At 43.8% G+C, this 21,228-nt stretch overlaps 4 protein-coding genes across 4 annotated transcripts; 1 reads left to right on the top strand and 3 right to left on the bottom strand.

The window, feature by feature from the left end:
- Positions 1 to 186: 186 nt before the first annotated feature.
- On the bottom strand, positions 187 to 6,068 carry epoa (erythropoietin a). Its single transcript, XM_034557816.1, has 5 exons — positions 6,047 to 6,068; positions 2,901 to 3,031; positions 2,669 to 2,755; positions 2,369 to 2,533; positions 187 to 1,093 (listed from the first exon to the last, which is right to left on the bottom strand). The coding sequence occupies exons 1-5, from the start codon at positions 6,066 to 6,068 to the stop codon at positions 941 to 943; spliced, it is 558 nt and encodes a 185-aa protein (XP_034413707.1). The 3' UTR covers positions 187 to 940.
- Positions 6,069 to 13,067: 6,999 nt separating this feature from the next.
- On the bottom strand, positions 13,068 to 15,815 carry LOC117748158 (zona pellucida sperm-binding protein 3-like). The gene is made up of 8 exons (XM_034557792.1): positions 15,479 to 15,815; positions 15,237 to 15,367; positions 15,050 to 15,153; positions 14,753 to 14,930; positions 14,452 to 14,569; positions 14,134 to 14,225; positions 13,848 to 13,966; positions 13,068 to 13,757 (listed from the first exon to the last, which is right to left on the bottom strand). The coding sequence occupies exons 1-8, from the start codon at positions 15,800 to 15,802 to the stop codon at positions 13,642 to 13,644; spliced, it is 1,182 nt and encodes a 393-aa protein (XP_034413683.1). The 5' UTR covers positions 15,803 to 15,815; the 3' UTR covers positions 13,068 to 13,641.
- A 489-nt stretch (positions 15,816 to 16,304) lies between these two features.
- ufsp1 (UFM1-specific peptidase 1 (non-functional)) lies at positions 16,305 to 17,740 on the top strand. The gene has a single exon (XM_034557793.1). It carries the CDS (start codon positions 16,385 to 16,387, stop codon positions 17,165 to 17,167), a length of 783 nt encoding a protein of 260 aa, XP_034413684.1. The 5' UTR covers positions 16,305 to 16,384; the 3' UTR covers positions 17,168 to 17,740.
- Positions 17,741 to 17,935: 195 nt separating this feature from the next.
- Positions 17,936 to 18,448, bottom strand: si:dkey-85k7.10. The gene has a single exon (XM_034557772.1). The coding sequence runs from the start codon at positions 18,446 to 18,448 to the stop codon at positions 17,936 to 17,938; it is 513 nt and encodes a 170-aa protein (XP_034413663.1).
- Between the last annotated feature and the right edge of the window lie 2,780 nt (positions 18,449 to 21,228).

The raw sequence follows: 21,228 nt of genomic DNA, 5'->3' as shown, positions 1-21,228 counted from the left end.
GCAGTCTGGCTATCAGTGTGTGGAGACTGGCTGAGTGACGGCAACAACCAAAACACAGATAATGAAGTCTCATGCGACTCTCCTCCACCTCTGTTTCACTGTGAACTGACTTTTTAGTCCTTTATTCTGATCGTTGTAAGGAAAATTCTATGTGAAACCAACAACTGGTGGGATACATAGTACATACAGCAGAAGGCAAATGATGCCAACGAACAACTTTTGTAAATGTTCAGTGTTACACAGGAGAACATGGCAACGAGAGCTTGACTGAAATCTTAAAGATCAGACACTAAAAAACACTAAGACTGGAGCTTAAAAGTAGAAAACCTGTATAAATAGTAATCGCGCAACTTGTACAAATATATAAAAATATTCAAGAGAAGATAGTTGAAAAGGCTTGTGGGATGAGGCCTCATTCGTTCTTTGCCTGTTGGCAGTGGTCGTGGAAATGGGCGCCCTGTCGCAACCTCACAGTACTCTAATTTCCAGGTGCAATCAATATTTTCTGGGTGTTTCGCTCCACGATTCACTCCAAAGAGGTGAGTGTAGGGGTCAAACTCCCTGGAAATGTGCACACACACGCACTGCGTACATATTTAAACTTGCAGCATTAACTCACACACACACATAGAAGAACATCCACACACAAAGTGCAAGAGAGTGCCAGTAGACCAGCGATTGGAGCGGTGCTTCTCACAGGCCTCATTTTGGTCCTCATTTCACCGTGTCCATGTTTCACATCTACGTTCCAAGGTGCAATCATCTCCCGTCCATCCAAACGCCCAGCTGGGACTGTCCTCTCCTTTCTGGGTCCTCCCCTCTCTTTCTGCATGCCGCTTCCAGCAGCCAGCGTGCAGGTCAAACAGTGTCAAGTCCCTCCTCTTGCCTTTCGGAAACACAAATGAGCTCCACCTGGAGTTGGGGAGGGAGATCAGCCCGATCAGCTGACGTCCTGCTGGCAAGCCTGTGCGTCCAGCAGGAGGAGGCGCACTTTGCCTCGCAGGAAGTTGACGTGGACTTGAAGCAAATCAGTTGCAGAGGACGCCCTCCATGTTCCCTCAAGCCCCGCTGCACTCGTTGGTGGGGTGTATTCCTAAAAGACAACACAAATCAACCTGTCTTCATTTGTGTGTGTGTGTGTGTGTGTGTGTGTGTGTGTGTGTGTGTGTGTGTGTGTGTGTGTGTGTGTGTGTGTGTGTGTGTGTGTGTGTGTGTGTGTGAGGGGGGGTTCTGTGCTACAACATGCCACATTTCCCCCTGAAGGAGAAAGCACAAAATAAATGCATCTGATTGACTGAGTTTATGGCATTTCTTTTGGCTTGTATTACAATCTCTCCAGGCTTAGTACACTTTGTTTGTTTTTATGATGAAACTCTTATTTTCGGTTACCCCTGGCCGAGGCTGTTCGTTCAGCCCTCTGAGGCAGATTTGTAATTTGTGATTTTGGGCGATACAAAATAAACAGAATTGATTTGATTTACAGAAGCTTCAGCATTCACAGTCTTACTACGAAAGGCTGAGGCCAACATTTCTAGGGAATCGTCCCATGACATCCCTCAGTTTCTCTATTAACAGATAAATCACCATTTCATTTAAAAGAAGCTACAGACCTTATCAAATCAATCCTGCTGCACTTCTTGGACAGAAATCAAACTACAAGCCTAAAGGCCTCCCCCCCCCACACACACCCACACACACAAACTCCATGAATGACCTCCGCCTGGAAAACGAGCTGAACGAGTTTTACTGTTGCTTTGAACGTCAATGAGGCGGTCCTGACCCCATCCCCCATGACCCCGTCCACCAGCTCCCCCTCCCCCAGCTCAGCATTGTGCTGACCAGCTGTCTCTGGTGTTCACAGACATCTTCAACACCTCCCTGGAGACATGTCACGTACCAGCCTGCTTCAAGGCCTCCACCATCATTCATGTCCCCCAAACAAGGATCATAAGACTTAATGACTACAGGCCCGTCGTCCTGACCTCTGTGGTCATGAGGTCTCTGGAGCGCATTATCCTGTCACACCTCAAAACCCTCACTGACCCACTCCTGGACCCCCTACAGTTCACCTACAGAGCCAACAAGGTCTGTGTAGAACAGACGATGGCGCCCTCCACTTCCTCCTCCAGCATCTGGACTCCCCAGTAAACCACTTTTTATTTTATTATATATACTTGTTTTATAGTACTGTTATCTGTTTGTTGTTTAACATATTTATCTTTAAATTATGTCTTGATTATTGTTTTATTCTATGTATTTTGTTATGCACCTTTCACCTGGTCAAATTCCTTGTATGTGCTACGTAGTATAAATAAACAAATCTGATTCTGATTCAGTCGATGTGACCTCTGAACCTGCCGTCACTCACCTGGATGTTGAGGCTACGCAGCACGGCGTTGATGCTGAGCAGGTTTCTGATGGAGTTATCTATGTGGCTGTGCAGTGCCGTGTTGGTGACGGAGGTCCGTAGCAAGCTGAGGGCCTGTTGCAGGAGCCACAGGCCCGACTGCACCTCCTGGGCTTGCTCTAATCCCTTGCCAAAAAAAAAGAGACCGAAGACAAGAGTTTAAGAGCAGCCCAAAAGGCAGCAAATGTTGATGGACTTCACAGCGGATTTAAACCTGTTGTCGGCTGCTATAACGTACAGATTTGTCCTGTAGCTACTTACATTTGTTTTCTCCCAGACATCAAAGTCGACACTGGTTTGGGGAACAGTGACAGACTCTGACAGGCTACATCCTTCTCGACATGACTTCTAAGAAAACAAGAAAGGCATGATGTTAGTGTTTAGGCTACGTTCACCCAGGGGTGCGTAGACGTTCGCTACGCCTGATATCCTGGACCACGCTAGCTCCGAGGAACTAGGCCCTGAGATCAGAGTGCATACATGTTCCTCTCACCATAGCGACTTCTGCGTCTTGTGCTTCTTTAATGAAATGGTTTAGGACTCTGAGGTCACAGATGGGCCTCAGCGGGGTCGCTAGGCCTGGCTGGGTCCACTCCAACACCATCAACAGCAAGGCAAGCAGTCCTGCCAAAAACAGGTACGACAGATACAGTCACACAAATGCCGCTGAATGTCAACATGGAGCCAAAACACATGGAATATGTGCGACGGGTCCCTAAAATGCTAAATGCCATCTCGGTCGTTGCTACTGAGGGGAAATAAAACCCTGTGACAGGTGACAGTCATGATTCAAGGACATATTCCTGCAGGGATGAGTCTGGCCATGACACCATTGTCATTCGAAGACATGTAATTCTTAATTCCACCAATTTGTAAATTTCCCGGATTAGTACAGTGTTGAAGAAAAGAGAGAGTAACCAATCAACCACTCCTTTGCATGAACATCACAAGACTTTAGGAACAACTGTGTCTTTTGTAACGTCTCCGCTCTGCCCACCGCCCTCGTCTGGTGACGTCCATCATCCTTTTTTTCATGCATCTCAGTGAAAGGGCCGGCCTTCAGGGGGAATGATGTAAGATTTCAATCTTTGAATCTTTTGTCTACAAATACTTCATTCCCACCGTTAACATCCTATGACCTACTCAGATACAGGGCTTTTCAGATAAGTAGGTACGCGAACAAATATTCACCATTGTTGATCTTCTTAACAAAATCCCAAATGTCTGTTTGCTGTGAGGTCAAAGGTCAATTACTAAACAATACCTTTCGAGTTACTAGGGATACTGTTGTCACAGATGACAGATCACAGACTATTTAAGCTGTATCCTGCAATCAGCAGGACTGAGAAGTGACTCATTCATTTTGTTACACACTTGCGTATCACGCCTAGGAAACCATGTGACATCCTGGATTCTGAACCGAAACCTGCCGATATCATGACAGTGCAGAAATGACTGCATCCTTGTTTTACACTAATTTAGAACAGAGTGGTTCTATAATTGGGCCGCTTGTCAGTCTTATTCAGAAATGTAGACCACGTTTCTTGATAATATCAAGCATACTGAGCTCAATGCACTTGGCAATGAGAGTGTCCCTGCTGTTGTGGGTCATGTGGGTCCGGCCTCAGTCCTCTGTGCCACATGCTGAATACGCTCTTTCACAGAAGCCTGGTTGTGGGACGCAGAGAGGATGATAGGAAATACAGAAGATCTTCCCAGGCAGACAGGTCAAACACAGGCTAGATTAAGTCCACAGGCTCCCAGATAACGAGAACAAATTAATCTTAACGGCAGAAGAAGAAAAAAGGTTAAGCTAATACTGCAGGTTTGCTACCACTGAGGTCAGTCGTGTAATCATCTTAACCTCCATGCCCCCTTTACTCTAACGTCATGGAGCAGACTGTCAATGACACATAGGACCAAATTTTACCAACCCTATGTTTCACATAAATATATATATATATATATATATATATATATATATATATATATATATATATATATATATATATATATGCATGCAAACTTTCGATCAACAATCTGGTCCCAGGATTTAAATAATCTTTAACATATAACAATTAATATTGCAGTTTCAGTGGCAAATAATGTCACATGGCCTCCTCTCCATACACTCGGACGTTTGTCATAAAAATAAAATAAAGAACATGGCTACTATAAATAACTTTATAGAAGTGTGAGGATTATCGCTGACCTTTTTACCTTGGCCATTGCCTACGTGAGAATGCATCAATCTAAACTGTGTTATCTCTCTCTCTCTCTCTCTCTCTCCATTGGTGGAATTCAAACTAAAGGTTAACACCTTAATCTGCCAACATCAGCTGCCACAACCATGTTAGCTATTTTAAATTGGAAGTCACAGTCCCCAAGTGGCAGTGCTTTGTCACTCCAGGTATGAAACATGATGCTTTTGGAAAGATGACCGGATGCTCACGTGAGCTGATGCCTTTGACATGTGTCATTAATAGCTAAGTTGTGTCAAACAGGTGCACAGAGGGAGCTCAGCAATGTGGCCCAGTGACACTAAAGATTAAATGTCACAGAGGGCTGCTGGAGGATGCTATTAAAAGTGCATCTGAGCTTCGGAATAGTTGCTTTTAGATGCTTTGCGACCTCCTTTCTATTTTGAATAGGTATTCCCCATCACAAAGTGGAGAGTTGTAAATAAGTAGCTATCAGATGACACAGGTTTGATATAATTTCCTGTCCGACTTCTCTGGAATCCCTGATAGCCTTTGAAAACCCTTTTCTCTTTTTCTGCTGACATAAGTATGTGACGAAACTGCAGATTCAGCTTTCGCATTCAATGCCCTCAACTTCCCATTCTGCTGTGTCATGCTACAGAGTAATGACAGAAGATGTATTTTCCCCAGTGGACAAGACAGAAGGCACAGCGCTCAGCAACCCCTCATGAAACCATTGCATCTGCAGTGGCTTACAGGAAAAGGAAATAAACAATACATGTTTGTTTGGAAATCAAACACCGCAACTAACTGATTTAGTGCCTTGCTCAACTTGGTACGGTCCAAGACCAACATGATGCTTTTTATCAGCTTGGCAGCTTTAAAAAGGCTCTCTATCTGTGACTACATTGTTGATTTTGATTATTGATTTTGTTCCATGTCCATCACCTTTAATTTGGCTAAATTATGTTTAGAGGATTGTAGTTTACAGCAGCTTTCTAAGTTGCATTAAACAATCTATTCCCATGAACTTCATATGCAGGAAAAGAGGACACCTTTTTTAAATGTAAAAGACCTCCAAAGAGGCTTTAAACCATCTCAAGATTAATTTTCACCCATACACATTATTAAATACTATGCTTATTTCCCGTAAAGCTGTGTTCTGATTTGTGCCCAACTCTTTTTCCTGCATGCTTCGTGGTGATATTCATTGACCGCAGTTCGTGGGACTAAATTGTCTAACGCCACATGCGAAAATGCTGCACGCCTACGTCCACACACACACACACACACACACACACACACACACATCCCATATCATTAACGTGATAAACGTGTTTTAAAAAAAAAGACTGCGCAAATACGGACGGATGCGGCGCACAAAGGCGTTTCGCACAAAGTCACGCACGAGACCATATCATGTTTCAGGCGCACTTACCTCGATTGGTTTTCTGCAACATTCGGGTGCCACATATTTAAGAAACATTGTGTGTTAAAATATATGCACGACCTGTACGGCTTCAGCTATAAAAGGCACTAAATCCAATAAGTCCAGCATACAACCAAGTGCGCCGGTCCCCCAGCGCTGGTCCCACCGGCGTGTTGGTCCGTGTCAAAAAACCATGTGGGGCTGCTGGGGAGCGCAGTCACCTACCAGACTTTGCATCACTGCTGTGTTTGGCAAAAGCTTGTATTTACCCCCCCTAAGGATATAGCGATAACGTGTAGTACGAGGACGCGCCTTTTTACGCATCACGGTGAGCGATAAAACATCAACCCGTGCATGCGGGAAAGCGTGAAAATAGATTAAAGCCGGTGTACAGAGGATTACAAAAAAAATCATGTCCATAACTCACTGGGAAACTCCATCGCGGTGTCCACATAACCCCTCACAGGGTCCTCGCGGTTTGGCCCATAGGTCCGTCTATTGCCGCTTAATTGGAAACGAAGCTCTTTTTGTGGATCTCCAGCACTTATCCGGTAGGTGTTTCTAAAAACTGATCCTGTTTGATTTTTTTTATTGATGACTTTGAAAATAAGGTTGCATTGTTTCAATAACAATCTAAACTACCTCCTCCCTTATTAAGGCACAGCTGTTTTCTTTCATTGTCATCCAAATAATAGGCTATCCCTGTTTATAAAACGTGTGGTCCTAATAAGTAAAGAATGTCTCGAAAAAACGGAGACTTCCCATCCATTGTTCGGCTGTTTTTTAGAAACCTCCATTTCAGTAGAGTGTCTTTTTCAAAAACACTGATTGTGTAAATATTGAAATTTGTCCTGATTGCCAAAAGCATCCCGTTTGTATTAAATAACTATGGCCGGTGTCACATGCCAAGACACAGTGGTGGTCTAATGATGCCACGCAGAAATCCAGGTTTAATCGAACTTCTGAAATTTGACTTTTGACAAATGTATACTGGTGGCAGCAGGCCAGTAAGCATACAGTATATATGTTAGTTGCACTTTGCACATTACTCCCCCCCCTTCTCACGGTGACACACGTCCTTCCAAAACGTCCTCCTTGTGCTCTTTACCCATGCGTTTCAAGGTTGTTCCCCCCCCCCCCCCCCCCCCCCTCCATGGCAAGACAGCAGGCACTATTATAATATATTATATAATGTTTTAATGAATGAAAAAGCATGTTAAACTACACACTGCTGCTGCTATTAGACCTATATGTACCTTGATTATGTTATTAATTGTTAAAAGTCCAAATGAATGAATGCACGATATATAGTTTCAGTCGGCATCAATGAGTAGTTGTCTTCGGCAGATTTAGTATGACAAAAAGTATAGTGAATCCCACTCGTATACTTCAGGCGCCATCTTGTGATATGATTTGTTAACGGCTTTGAAATGTCATTGAAGAGGACGAGATAGGATGTGAAAATGCTCCGTGGTGCCATTAGGCCTGGACAATAAATGGATATGATCCTGATCATTTTTACATTATCGACTTTCCGCACATTGTCATGACCTCCATAATGTGTATGTTATCGACTTATCGTACGTTGTATGATCATGCCATCGCTAATTTTTGCAGACCTCGAGTTTTCCTTGTTGTGTCTGTTGTTGATGTAAACAATTGATGCCAGAAACAACACCACCATTATAAGACTTGGGCATTGTGGCGACACAGCAATTTTCTGATTTAGTTTAAATCTATCAGAAAATTATGACAATGTGTAGACTTCCCTCCCATGGTCTCCTTTGGGGCGTCCCAGACATTATTAATCAAGCATGATATACAGTATATTGGCAGATAAGTTGAATTGTTTTCTCTGGCCAATGTTGGAAGGACAATTTATAGTGAATGCCTGTAATGAAGACGAGGAGAAAATACAAGATAGGATCTCAATATATACATTTTTTTCAACTGATGACAGTCCTTGTCTTTACCATTACTGTTACCATTAATGCACAGAAATATGTCACAGAACTGCAGTCTTGCCTGTAATTCTAAGATCACAAATGTTATCCAAGACATATTTCAAAAACCCTTTCAACTGGAGAAAGACCCATTGCAAGAATACAATGCAATTTACAAATAATTACAATTAGTTGAAATACTCCCAACCCCCTCTTGTGGGTGGGGAGTAAATTCATTTCAATTAACTGTATATGACAAAATGACACTGACCCTGACCCAGGTACAAGGAGTAGCAAAGACCTTTCTGTGCCATCATCAAAACAAATCATATGCTTTAGGAATGTGCACGCTATTTCAAGGAATCAGTCCATATGGCTGTATGCATACAGTGATGGCATACAGCCATTCTCGTCTCTGCACTTCAAGAAGGCCTGTTCATGTCCCATGTCACCCACCTGACCCTTGAGTAAAGGAAACGTATAGACATTTCCTGTAACACTCATCTGTGTGTCATAGAGGAGGGGACCCACGGGCTTTTGCCCCACACAGGAAGTACAAAATATGTTTGCATATGCATTATCTGGAGCAGACATGCAATGTCAAGTGACCCACACTTGGAAACACACGTTTGCACACTTACTATTTTTCATAAGCTCATAAGTCAGGTGCTTGTGTAACATTATATTGTATCTAATATATAAATAATGAAATCTCAAACAATATTTCTGGACTTTTTCCATTCTCAAACATTAAAATGCCCAAATACAAAAAATGCGACGGCTTAAGTTTAGGACTAATATGCATCTGTATTAAAATATGTCTTGAATATTAATCTCATCTTATATATTTATATTGTACTCCTTCTGATATGAGTGACCCTTTAATACTTCATGATCATCGCTGTCCTGGGGAGAAGGCAGTGTTGACAAAAAAATGGTTGCACTATTTGCTCAAAGGGCTGTTTGCTTATGTCTGAGCCAACATGAGGGGGAAAGAGTAGAGACAAGGTACGTGCTGTGGGCCATGATCCGTGATCAGGACATGAGGATTGGGGTGGGAGGCGAGTGACGTGTGAGGAGTACTGGGGCCAGCGAGTCCAGTCACAATGACTCCATGGTTGGAATGGGACACAGTTATTGGATGTCGGGTGATGCAAAGTTCGCCATGAATCCAAACAATCTCTACCTGACGGGCAGGAGTGATGCAAATAACATAAGGCGGAGAGGCTTTATCATACTATATAGAAGGCAGTGAAAGTGCCCAGATGTTATATTGGTGTGTGTGTGTGTGTGTTTTTTTTTTTTTTTTCGCTTTCTCATCCAAGTTTTGGGCTCGGAGCCAGCTAGGTCTACTCCTCTGGCGCGACACAAGACAGGAAGCTGATATAAAAGAATGGGGGGGGGAGTTGTTTGTGAGGGACACAGGAGCCAAGGCAGCAGTCAAGACAGTAGCCACTGACAAGGTCGGACGTTATTGTTTCAGCTTGCAGGCATCCACAGTGACATGAATCATATCCCTCTATTGGACATAATGGGATTCCATGGTGATAGCCACAAGTGTGGAGAAACATTCCCGGAGTGTGTATAACTGTATAGACCACCTGCCTCAATGCATGCTTGCCGTCTTGTGCACTGCAGTGAGCGTTCATGTGCCGTCAAGTCGTAGTAAAAGTGTGTCAGATCAAGACTAAAGGCCTTTACACACCTGTGTCATTTTCTCACCAAACTTTCCGTACGAAGTTGATTTTTACTACTTTCACACTGCAAATAAAAGGCATCAACAAATCACGTTGGGCGGGATTAGGTTGAGTTGCAGCAATTATGAAACAACAGCACGAAGGCTGCGTAGCCGACAAACCGCATTGCTCTTTTTTAACCTCGACAAAGGGAGCACAGATTTGTTTGGGGTGAGTATTTAGCTTTTTTTGTGTGTTGTCTATTTGTCAAAGGCTGTACTTTGACCCAGCTTTTCTTTGAGCCGCATGCTAGCGCCAGAATGCTAACATGCTAGTGTTTAGCAGGTATATTGGCTCCAGCGTGTTAACATGCTAAGATGCTGTATATCGTATAAATACGACTTACTGATAAAAGCCTGATGAACAATAGGAGAATTGTCTGGCACTAAAAGGTAATGTGATTACTCCAGTATATGTGTGCTTTCAAAATGTACAGCCAACACTAGAGCATTATTCTAGGCTCAGCATCTCCCTTATGTCTTGCTCTTGTTTACCTTTCTTTGTTTGCGCCTAAATAAAACAATAAATGCGCTATATTTCAATGCAACCATGTCTTGTTTTGCATCCGACTAAAATGCCGTCCATCCAACACACCTTATTCTTTTTCTCTTCATGTATCGGTTCCACGCCTAGCTGCAGTGTGAAGGAACATACTTCCCATTAGGCATGTTATCTCTCACCGTACTAATCTCTGAGTATGCTCTGCATTCAGGCATTATTGATTGTAATATAACTGACGGACCTGGTTTTATTCTGTGGTCATGAAAGTTTGCAAAGCAATATGTGGGGGTCAGGTGCATTTAGCTTACGCAGGTGGTTTACTACAGTTATTGGAAAGTGTTTGGAAAAGGGAGGGCACTTTCGAAACATCCTAATATAATAATATTTGGCAGGTGGTTGGACGAACCATGTGTCAATCACACTCTTGCCAAAGTTAGGAGAAGAGCAAATAAATATTTTGTTCAATGGAGAAAAGCCTTCGGTGTCGTTCTTTGCCCTCTCTTTCAATGAAGCAATACTCTCCCGTTCTAATAGAACTCATGTCATTGCAGCATCTATCGTCTTTAGGAGCCGCAGAAAGAGTTGCCTCTCCGTGACACACTCCTAAAACACGACCCCCATAGATGCCACTAAATCCTCACAGGACACTGATTGGTCCAAATCACGTGGCTTGAACGCAACATCTCGGCGAGGAAACTCAAGATACGAGACCGGAGTTGGAGTTGAGAGACAACAGGATTGCTTCACAAGTAGCCAATTTAAAAGCTAATTTCAAACCAACAAAATACTAAATCATCGCCAAAAGGTTGGCTGATGGATTGCATTTCGGGCCAGTGCGTTCCGCCTCGATTGCTCCGTTTACCTGCATTCAACCGAAGCCTGCTGAAACGTGATTGGTCAGTACTACTCAGACTGCAAATGGAAACCAGAGCGCTTCCGATGCCAACATCGTGTCCAGTTGCCCACAGCTTCTGCATGCCAACGCAGTAATCTGTTTATTACTTGAAGCCTGACAGGATGGATTATCGTGAGATCCCGCGATTCTCGTGAGATCTTGTGATATATGAGAATACAGCTGCCGTGCAAGGTAACATTTCCCTGACTGCCATGTGAGACGTGTACGTCATGTCAATGATTGTGTCATGGGAGAGAGGAAAGGCACCCTTCCTCCATCGTTGTCATCTAGAAATAATAACTAAAACACTTTATAGCACCGGAGGCAGGGGTTCACCTCCTTCATGACTGGCGGCATATTTGTTCACGTAATATATATTTATAGGGGAGGAAAAGGGCTCTTTACAAAAAAATACCTGTGTAAGTGTGGACTAGGACTTGGGCCACAAAAGCACTTTGGTCAAGGTTAAGGAAATATCCTGTTTATTTTCTAAAGTTATTGGAATAAACACATGTCTTGTGGTTCGAATGACCCCGTCTCTCACTCCATCGATCCACTAGATGCCCTCAGACTTTCTTTCCCTTCATAATCAACTGACTTCCCCACCCTTCTACACGCCTCCACCCCCATCAGCCTCTCCCTCTCTCTCTCGATATTTTTCCCCAAAACCTTTATTTAAGTCAGCTCCTCAGAGTTAATAATGTCAATCATGCTCTGTTGCAACTTACGGATACTGTGTTACAAGGCCGGATATTGTGGTGACAACGACTGGAATGTTTTGCCGGTGCGTTCAGAAAAAACATTTGCTGTTGAAAATTAGTATTGAAATATAATTTCAAAGGGACAGGGAAGCCTTTTTCTGAAGCTGTCTGAAGGTGGTCAAAATGGCTACGAACATCCACCTCAAACTGCAAGTTTATTCTGGAGCACTGCACTAGATATTCCAAACGTTCTGTCGTATAATAAAGTGGGCCTCAATAGGCTAGGAAAAACATAATGTTCCCGTCGGGAATGAGAGACATCAAACATTATCTGATGAGTCATGCCAAGACCAATACTTGCGTCACACACTCTAGTGTAACATGAGTCACTATATTTGATAAAGCACAGGAGAGCACAACCCACATCACTGGTACGAGGGGCGAGAAGGTAAACATGCCCTGTGCCTTAAATATCATAGGGGAAATTATTCATTCATTTTCATTTCACTTACCCTCTGTGCATGTAAAAGCTTCTTGTCAGTCCTTACAAGTCATTTACAATATAAACATAATGTATATCAAATGTATATTATATAAAAACAATGGTGTTGAACAAAAACCTAATGGCACGATATTTTACCATGAAATCAACCCATCTTAGTGTCCCCTTTGACCTGTATATTGTATTTCCATCTATGCATGCATATCTCTGTGAAACATCGTGCTGGCTCAAATATTTCTGTTAACCATGATACTATATCAAAAGAGAACCAATGCATCCTAAAGTCTTTAATACAGTGGCTTATTTTCAGGGACGCAGATCCAGAAGTGTCGCGGAAGGAGACACTGCCAAGTGAAAACTAGCAGGTTTCCCCATTTGGTCCGTCACAAGTGCTTCTGCTGCAGACAGTGGATGTATAGCGCATACAGTGCATGGCTGCAAAACGGTCCCATTCTTACTCAATTGTCTGTTTATTCTAGTGCGCTTGTTGCCGAGATATTTTAGGTTCCATTGCAGTTCTTCAGCCTCTTTGTGGAAATTCCTCATGGGTTTGTCTCGGATGAGACGCGCATTTAGAAATGGGACGTTTAAAAGTATTAAAGAAAAATAGATTTACAACCTCCCGTACATGTATGGTAGTAACTTCAACACATCATTCACAAATTCATGTTTATTGTATAATGCACAAACATTAAGCCATCAGGGTCTGTGCTGTTGCGTTTGGTTCTCCTGGTTAGCTACAACTTCCTCGACGTCTGCTCCACTGAGCTTTGGTTTAGGAGCGTCCTCAGTCAAAACAGGAACAGCACTGTGCCGGCATGCAGCATGGAAGTGTTGTACTACATGCTCACACAGAGTTCAGTCCATCTGCGGCTTGATGTTGCAGTTGGAATTACCGAAGTTTGCAAAAACCCAAATTAGGAAGCTTCCTTTATTATTCATCCGTCAGAGATAATGAACATATTTGTGCCACAGAGAACAGAAGGAAAAAAAAACTCCTCCCTACATAAATGTATTCAAGTCTATTACTCAGTTTACATTATGGCAGATTCATCTCTTCTGTCAATGTTTTATGTTTGTAACCAGCAGTGGTGTGTGTGGGGGGAGGAGGAGCTTTAGTGATGGCCATAGTACAATACTCCTGCAGCGGGCCTCCATGGCTTCAAACGTTATGAAAAATAGCTTGTAGGACCTCAACATGTTTTTTTTGGGTACCTCCAAGTATTAATCAGTAAAAATTCAAAATCTTAACATTCATGATGAGATGGATTCTTTATTGTCCCCTCACATAACTCCCCTAGCGTTGGTCTCAACAGTCATACCCACCTAATTGTAGAGTTGAAAAAAGGCTCCATAGTGACTGACTGACAGACGACCTGTCCAATGGGAGCGTGGCAGAGTGTGAAGTGGCCCAACTGTTGAGTCCGCCTCATGCTTCTTTTCTGTCGGAAACACAACTGTCTAAATGATCGTGTAATTGTTTTATTCAAACTATATTTATATTAAATAAATAATAAAAAGGGTTGAGCAACCTGTATCTCGTCGAGTTGCGTTTCCAGGGTGGCCACTGTTCTCCTCTCCGGTCTTTCCAAAGCAGTCATCAGAGTCGCAGCATCCACACAGAGCATTGTCTCCCTCTGTGGCTCTCCAGCTGAATGACAGAGAAACATGCAGATAAAACACCTCAACATTCACTGACCTGTCATCAGTGGACATTATGAGTGGATACTGAAAGAAAGAAAAAAAAAAAATCACATGAGAGAACGAATCACGGGGAACTGATTTAACTACAGGGCACCAGCAGCCTGGCAGCCTTACCTGAATGTGGGTCTGTGGAAGGAGCAGGCTTTATTAAGCTGACTGGGAGAGTTTGGTTTCAGAGTGGCCCTGATGTGGCAGCTGATGAACATCTAGCAGAGAGACAAATAAATAAAGTGCATTTGATCACGCTGGATTATTTTCAACAAAAGAAACAATTATCTTTTGGCCCAAGATTCATTCAAAATGTGAAATGCTTTACAAACATGGATGAGGAATAGTGATACAACTTTATGCTGAAATAAAAACTCTGATTATAAGTTTCAGAAATTCAGACAGTAATGAACCGACGGCTCCTGTCCAACGAGGGGTTGTTACCTGCTCCAAAGACTCAGAGTTGAAGTGGAAGGCTTGGACGCTGAAGCACAGTCGGTTCTCCTGCTTCCTTGGGAAGAATTTAGATGAAGACCCCGGCAATACACTGTCCATCAGACATCTGCATTGGAGGAGCAACACATGCTGAAAAGACTCCATGAATGGCATCAAATGTAGACATGGTGTATCCAACCTAGCCAGATACATGCTGATGGAAGACCGAGCTAGGCTTGTGCTGAACTACCCACAAATGAGAATTGTTTTTACGAGTACATTGTTTATCCTATCAGAAGGAAAAATTGACCCGTGGTTGCTGATAAACTTGTAGCTTGGCAGGGAGAGAGGGTCCGGCTTCAGCGTGGCGACACAGTGGTCGACAAACAGAGCAAGAGGCGGGTGCAGCGGGGCCTCCACGCTGGCCTCCAAAAACACTGCTTCCCCCTGCTGATACACAGAGGAACTACGTAGAGCGGTGCAGTCACCTGCATGAGAAACAGACAGACAGTTATTTTCAGTCCCAATTTGAGAAACAATATGGCCACACGTTGAGAGAAACCTTCTACCGAGACAGACTCGGGACGCAGCAAGACGGTGATTTCACCTGCCACGGTGCGAAGGGAGAAGTGCAGGAGGCCAAAGGCGCTGACAGTGGAGGTCATGGGCAGCCAGGTTGGGGTCAGCGGTTCCCCATTCACCGTCTGCTTCCTGCGCTCACACAAAGATCATAAGGCACGATGACAAAAGCGTTGATGACAGTGAGCTGCCGTCCAACATGAGGCCTAAGTTACCTCTTGTAATGGCACTCAACAGGTATGACGACAGTGGTCGCCCCTCTAACTATCACACCGCCTGTAGAGGTGGGAACCACAGCACGAAGCAGTACCAGCTGGTTGGAATACACAAGCCACTCACCGCGAACCTGGATGATGGTATTTATGAAGAAATGCATCAAACCATGAATTAAAAATGATATATATTATTAATAAAAAAAAATTTTTAAACGTATATGCTTCCGATCAATAAGTCTTACGCTGGACTCGGTCCCACATTCCCGTAGCCCCGCAGAGAGGACCATGTGGGAGTCCGACACCGGGCCCTTTGCTTCGCAGGACCTCTGCTGCATGGAGTTCGCTCCTAGTCGAAGATTCTCAGGTTTGAACGGAACACGTTTCTCCTCAAAAAACTGTCGCTTTACGGTTATTGTCACTTCCACTTCTCCGCATTGTACCTCAGGTCCGACGCTTTCCCCAGTTCCCAGTTCCACATCGCTATTTTCTGCAAAGGAAACGCCGAACACGGACAGCAGAAGCACGAATAAGTGGACTAACCGTGTGTATTTTACCCGGGTTGCCATTTATCTAATTATGTTTTTGATTTATTTTATTTTAAGAAGGAAAAAAATCTACTGATTATCAAAAAAAGTATTATCAAAAATTCACTGATTATCATCAAATGAATTGCAGCCAGGTGTGTTGAGATGTGTTGTGCTCGCGTGCACTGGATAGCGCTTATGCTCTCTTCAAAGACGGCTAAAAACGTTGTAAGTCTCAAACAGCCGGAATATGCTAAACCACGACTTGAAGCGACGAGATATTTACTTGGAATGATTTAATACAAAATATGATGTAGACTGTACTAGTTATTTGTAATGAACAGTTGTTAAAATAGATTGTTTTTCTTCGTGGGAAATGTAGAGTAAGTATTGAATTGATGTTCCACTTTAAAAAAAACAATTTTTAACCTAGAAGGTTTGCTTCTATCCGCAAGAATGAAACGGCGCTGACGAAAAGCTCCTGAAGGCACCGTCGTCAGTGGGAACAATTCTTAGACGGAACCATTGTTCTCCCAAGTGCAGCGGTGGGACAGATGTCGCAGTTACACCAGAATACTTCCGGGAGAATAGTTCCTGTTTACAAATTAAAATGCAGTGCGTTAAATGAGAAGTCTGTGCCCTCGTCACAGACAATTGGGTACAATGGATAACAATGTTGTGGTGGCGGAAGCTGAGGAGATCAACTGGGGAGAAAGTAGAGCTGAAGACGGGAAGATTATGAACAAGACCGAAACCTTATCAAGTAATGTCCACGTCGGTCTCCCCGACCCACTCACAGATGCTGTAAAATGTTCTCTCATAAAAGGAGACTATCTCTACTTCCATTACGGCTGTGATGGACAAGACGACAGGGGCTGGGGATGTGGCTACCGCACCGTTCAGACAATGGCTTCCTGGCTTTGCCGTAACTGCCTCCCGTTGAAGGACAAACGCGAAGCTCCGCCGAGCCTGCCGGAAATCCAGCACGCCTTGGTCACCGTGGGGGACAAGCCGGGCTCGTTCTCGCGCTCCAGGGAGTGGATAGGAACATTTGAAGCCTCCCTGATCCTTGACCTTTACTATGACGTCCCCTGTAAACTGGTGCACGTGAGAGGCGGCGGGGCAGAGCTGGAGCGCGTCGCAGTGGAAGAGCTCCATCGGCACTTTGAGGAGCACGGCTCTCCAGTCATGATGGGAGGGGACAGGGACAACTCCTCCAAGGGGATATTGGGGGTGTGCACTGGGGACACTGGTAGCCACTTGCTCGTCGTGGACCCGCACTACTATGGAGGTCCGCTGGAGAAGACCGAGCTGCAGGAGCGCGGGTGGGTGGCGTGGAAAAGGGTGTCGTCTCTAGATCAGTCTTCATTCTACAATCTGTGTCTGCCTCAGAGCGCCAACAAATGAACATAAACTAAGCGACAGACGTGTTCCTGTAACTTACAATGTCCTGACTGTGAAGCTCTAAGGTGTCCTGTGAGGGCAGACCCTGTAATTGACTGCAACGCCATCCTGTGGATGAAATCAGCAACTACAGCGTATTTGAAGAACAGGGTGATTTAGAAAAAGGAAAAAAACTTGATGAGCAATTTCTTCATTATTGCTATTCCTTACTAAAATTCAGCTGAATCTTTAAGTATTTCCCTCGATGGTGCTTTAGTTTGTATTCATTTTAAAAATCTCTCCATGTGTGAATCAATAGTGTTACTACCATTCGTACCAACAATTAATTCACCGTAGACATTGCAGATGTTTGGATTTTATTGGACTTTTGACCATCAATTAATCAAGTAATTTTTCAACCAAATATACTTTGATTCTATTCTTCTCAATTGTCCACCGTTGGTTTGAATAAAAAAGCAATGTGTAGATTTTGGTTCCCTAGAGATGTGATGGACATGTTTCCTTTTTAAAATATTATTTTTCCACACGTAGACTTAACGATTAGTCGAGAATAATAAAGTGGAATCTAAATGAAAATGATCTGTATTTGGAATTAATGAAACAGACTCTAATCAATTACACATTTTATTGTTCACAATATTTAGATTTGACAACACCTCTTACATCCATGTATACTTTCAGTATGAGAACCCTGTACCGCTCCACAGTGCTACATTAATGTCTAACTCACTTCAAACTTGAACTGCAACAAAGGTCACAGCGACTTTTATCTCAGTTTTCTGGCACACAATCACTGTAGAAGATCTGGAAGTTCTTATCCACATCCATCCTCCCCTTGAGAAATTTCTCCAGGTTCTTGAGAGGAACCTCCACCATGTAGTTGTTGACGCGGTCGTTCAACCCGTACGCTGCAAACACGGGGAACTTGTAGCGCACAATGCACGGTGCGTTCTGGTCAAACTCGACGCAGCAGTAGGCCGACCACATGTACTCCGACACGGCCACCCTGTCCAGGTTGTTGCGGCGGATCGTGTGCCTGGAGGTGGTGACCCTGGTGACCACGAAGACTTTGTTGAGGCGCTTGCGGACGAGGTCCTGGTGCTCCGCCCAGGGTCCCAAGTTGAACTCCCTGCTCTGGGGCACCACGTTCGTCAAGCTGTAGGTGGAGGCTTTGTCCAGAGGGTCCGCCTGATGCTCGTCAGGATTCAGCTGGCCCTGCTCGTACTGAACCACATCGGCATAGTCCTCCAGGACCGCCTGGGTGTCCTCAAAGTTCATGTGCATGCTTGAAGATTGGGGGAAAGTAGATGTAGGTGGAGGCCTCGTCATCAGGGTCGTCCTGATGCTCGGCCGGGTTCAGGGTGCCGTGCTCGTAAAGGACGGCGTTTGTATAGTCCGTCCAGAACCGCTTGGGCGTCTTAAAAATTCATGTGCATGTAACCACGCGGGAAGGGCTGCGTCTGTGTCAGAGGACATGGAGAGCTGTGTGAGACAGACGGACAGAGCAAGTAGAATGTGGTTACACAACATCTGCTCATGGTAAAAACCTTCCTTACCTGCACTGCAACTAATAAAGACATCTGGAGAAATTAATTAGTGTAACATTATGTTACATAATACTTGTGAAAAAAAGGGTGATTTCACAGCAAAATAGTGGATGAGTGACATTAAATGTATTGGGAAACACTAGATATCCATAGGCAGTGCACTCTGAACCACATTTTTCATTTCATTTTATTCATGTTTTTTACAGAGAGTACATTGTCAGTCATCAATATATACAACTGAAGCAAAAAAAACCATATCCTGAGTAAAAGTTCTACATTGAATTCAAGTTTTAAATTGAATTAATGAATAATCCACTCAAACTCTTGCCTGTATGATTTTGTCAGTTGCAGCACCCTTTCCCACACACACTACAACTCACTTGTGTTAAAGATAGTAAATACTTCTCATAGACAGTATTTTCTTATTATTAATTTCATTTGTTCAGCGCCATATCTACAGTAAAGGCAATTAACCTAGAATAAGGCCTAATCTGATTAAGACAACATGTGGTGGAGTTTCTCCTCCTTTGAAATACTCATGAATTACAGTTGCATGATGGGAAATGCAGGATGTAGAGTTCTTGAGGATTGGTTGATATTTTACAGGGTGGATGCTACACTTCCATGACCCACAGCGTTATCAGCGGAAAGTCAACGTCTTCATCCAACACACAAGGAGGAAGAGCGACTTCATTCTCCGCTAAGGGCGACTTCACTCCACTATCTCTTTTCATGGCCAACAGTTTATTGCTTTTAGTAATGTTGTGGTTTTCAAATTCAGCACCTTTAACACTGCCTTTATTATAGTTTATTGGACGTAGTCATGTTTGTACAGTAGGTCGGCTTTGTCCTTGACTGTGCGTGTCATCATAGTGAACCACTGGTCAGGTCTCTCTTCTTCCTGAAGGTGGTTTCTGACACACAGCCCTTGTAGAAAATAGTCAGGTCACTGTCTGCATCTGTCTGGGTCTTCAGGAAGCTCACCAGAGTCTTCAGAGGGACTTCCACCAAACTGTGGTCAGTCTGCTCATTCAGGGCATAGCCCCCATAACCAGGGAATATGAATCTCACCTCGTAAGGAGAGTTATGGTCAAACCGCGGGCAGCAGTAAGCCAACCACAAGTGTTTGGGATTGCAAGGCGGTCCCTGCTATCTCGTTGGAGGGTCCCCACAGAAACGGTCCACCCCTGCCACCATGAAAGATTTGCCGTGGCAGCAGTTGTTGAGGCGGCAGCGGATCATGTCCAAGTACGGGTTCCAGGAAGTGTCCAGGAAGCGTGTGATTAACGGGACCACGTTGGTCAGAGTGTACATGGAGGATTTGTCCTCTGACTGGTGCAGGTCAGGATTCAGCGGGCCACGTTTATATTCGACAGCATCTGTGTAGTCCTCCAACACGGCCTGGCTATCCTCAATCAGAGGGGGGGTGTCCTCAGTAAGGGGAAGAGCTCTCATGTTGCCACCCTCATCGTCTGAAACCAACTGTAGGGAAAAGGAAATGAACATGGCGTTTTCATCATTTAAGACATTTAAGCCAATGCCCAAAATCCTTAAAATGCAGAACCAATCTAATCTGACTGAAATACCATTCAACTCAAAGGGTTTCAACTTCTTCCACACATCTAATGTGAATAATGATTGGTTAGTTTTACTAACTGCTGAGACGGTAATTTCTCCAATTGGTATTTATATAAAAAAAGAGTATTTTTTTTAGGGAAAAAAAACATTTCTCTATAAACTTTCTTTAAAACATGTATCCTTTAAATAGAAGTGTGTATTGGGTGATTGACAGGTGCCAATTGCTCCTTGTTTGTCCGGCATTAACTCCATGCAGGCATTGTCTTCTTTACCAAATTCTGCCACCAGTAACCGGCCAAAATGACAGCAAGCAGCAAAGTCTCAAACTCAACATTTAAAAGGTCCCTTTTGTAGACCCATCTTCCTAAAGATGTAAGCTGAGTAGAGGGGGAGGCGGCGACTGCCGTCATACAGTTTGTCCGAGTACCTCTGGCAGACCCTCCTCAGGTCGGCTCCCTCCATCCCCGCAGGTGGTGTCTGCATGTAGAAGAAATGGCTGCAGCCTTTGAAGCTGCTCGACACACTGGCACTCACCAGGGGGCTCGCCGTCAGCAGGGAGGAGACAGGACGCGGGTGCAAAACGGACTCATGGTACTCAATTAACTTCACGTAAAGGTGCAGGTGGTACCACGTGTCAATTTGATAGATTTATAGTGGGGGTGCTGTACAAATACAGTGCAAGAAATAGAGACATTACATTTACAATGGAATAAGGACAAATATAAAATAAAGTGCAAAGACAAACAGATAACAGTACTTTAAACACGGGTAATGTGAAAGTGACAAGTGTATTTAAGTATGAAAGGATGTGCAGGGGAGTGACCGGTAGGAAATTGTCCTGGGGATGAGTCAGTCAGTCAGTGGGGGACCCGGGCTCTGTTAATGATATATATATAAATATAAACTGCCAGTTATTCAACAGCGCCCTCTGCTGACTGA

The sequence above is a fragment of the Cyclopterus lumpus genome, chromosome 18, assembly GCF_009769545.1.
Source record: "Cyclopterus lumpus isolate fCycLum1 chromosome 18, fCycLum1.pri, whole genome shotgun sequence".
In the NCBI taxonomy this organism is placed as follows: Eukaryota; Metazoa; Chordata; class Actinopteri; order Perciformes; family Cyclopteridae; genus Cyclopterus; species Cyclopterus lumpus.
The sequence above is the reverse complement of the archived record's forward strand: the minus strand, read 5'-3'. Positions and strand labels throughout refer to the sequence as shown.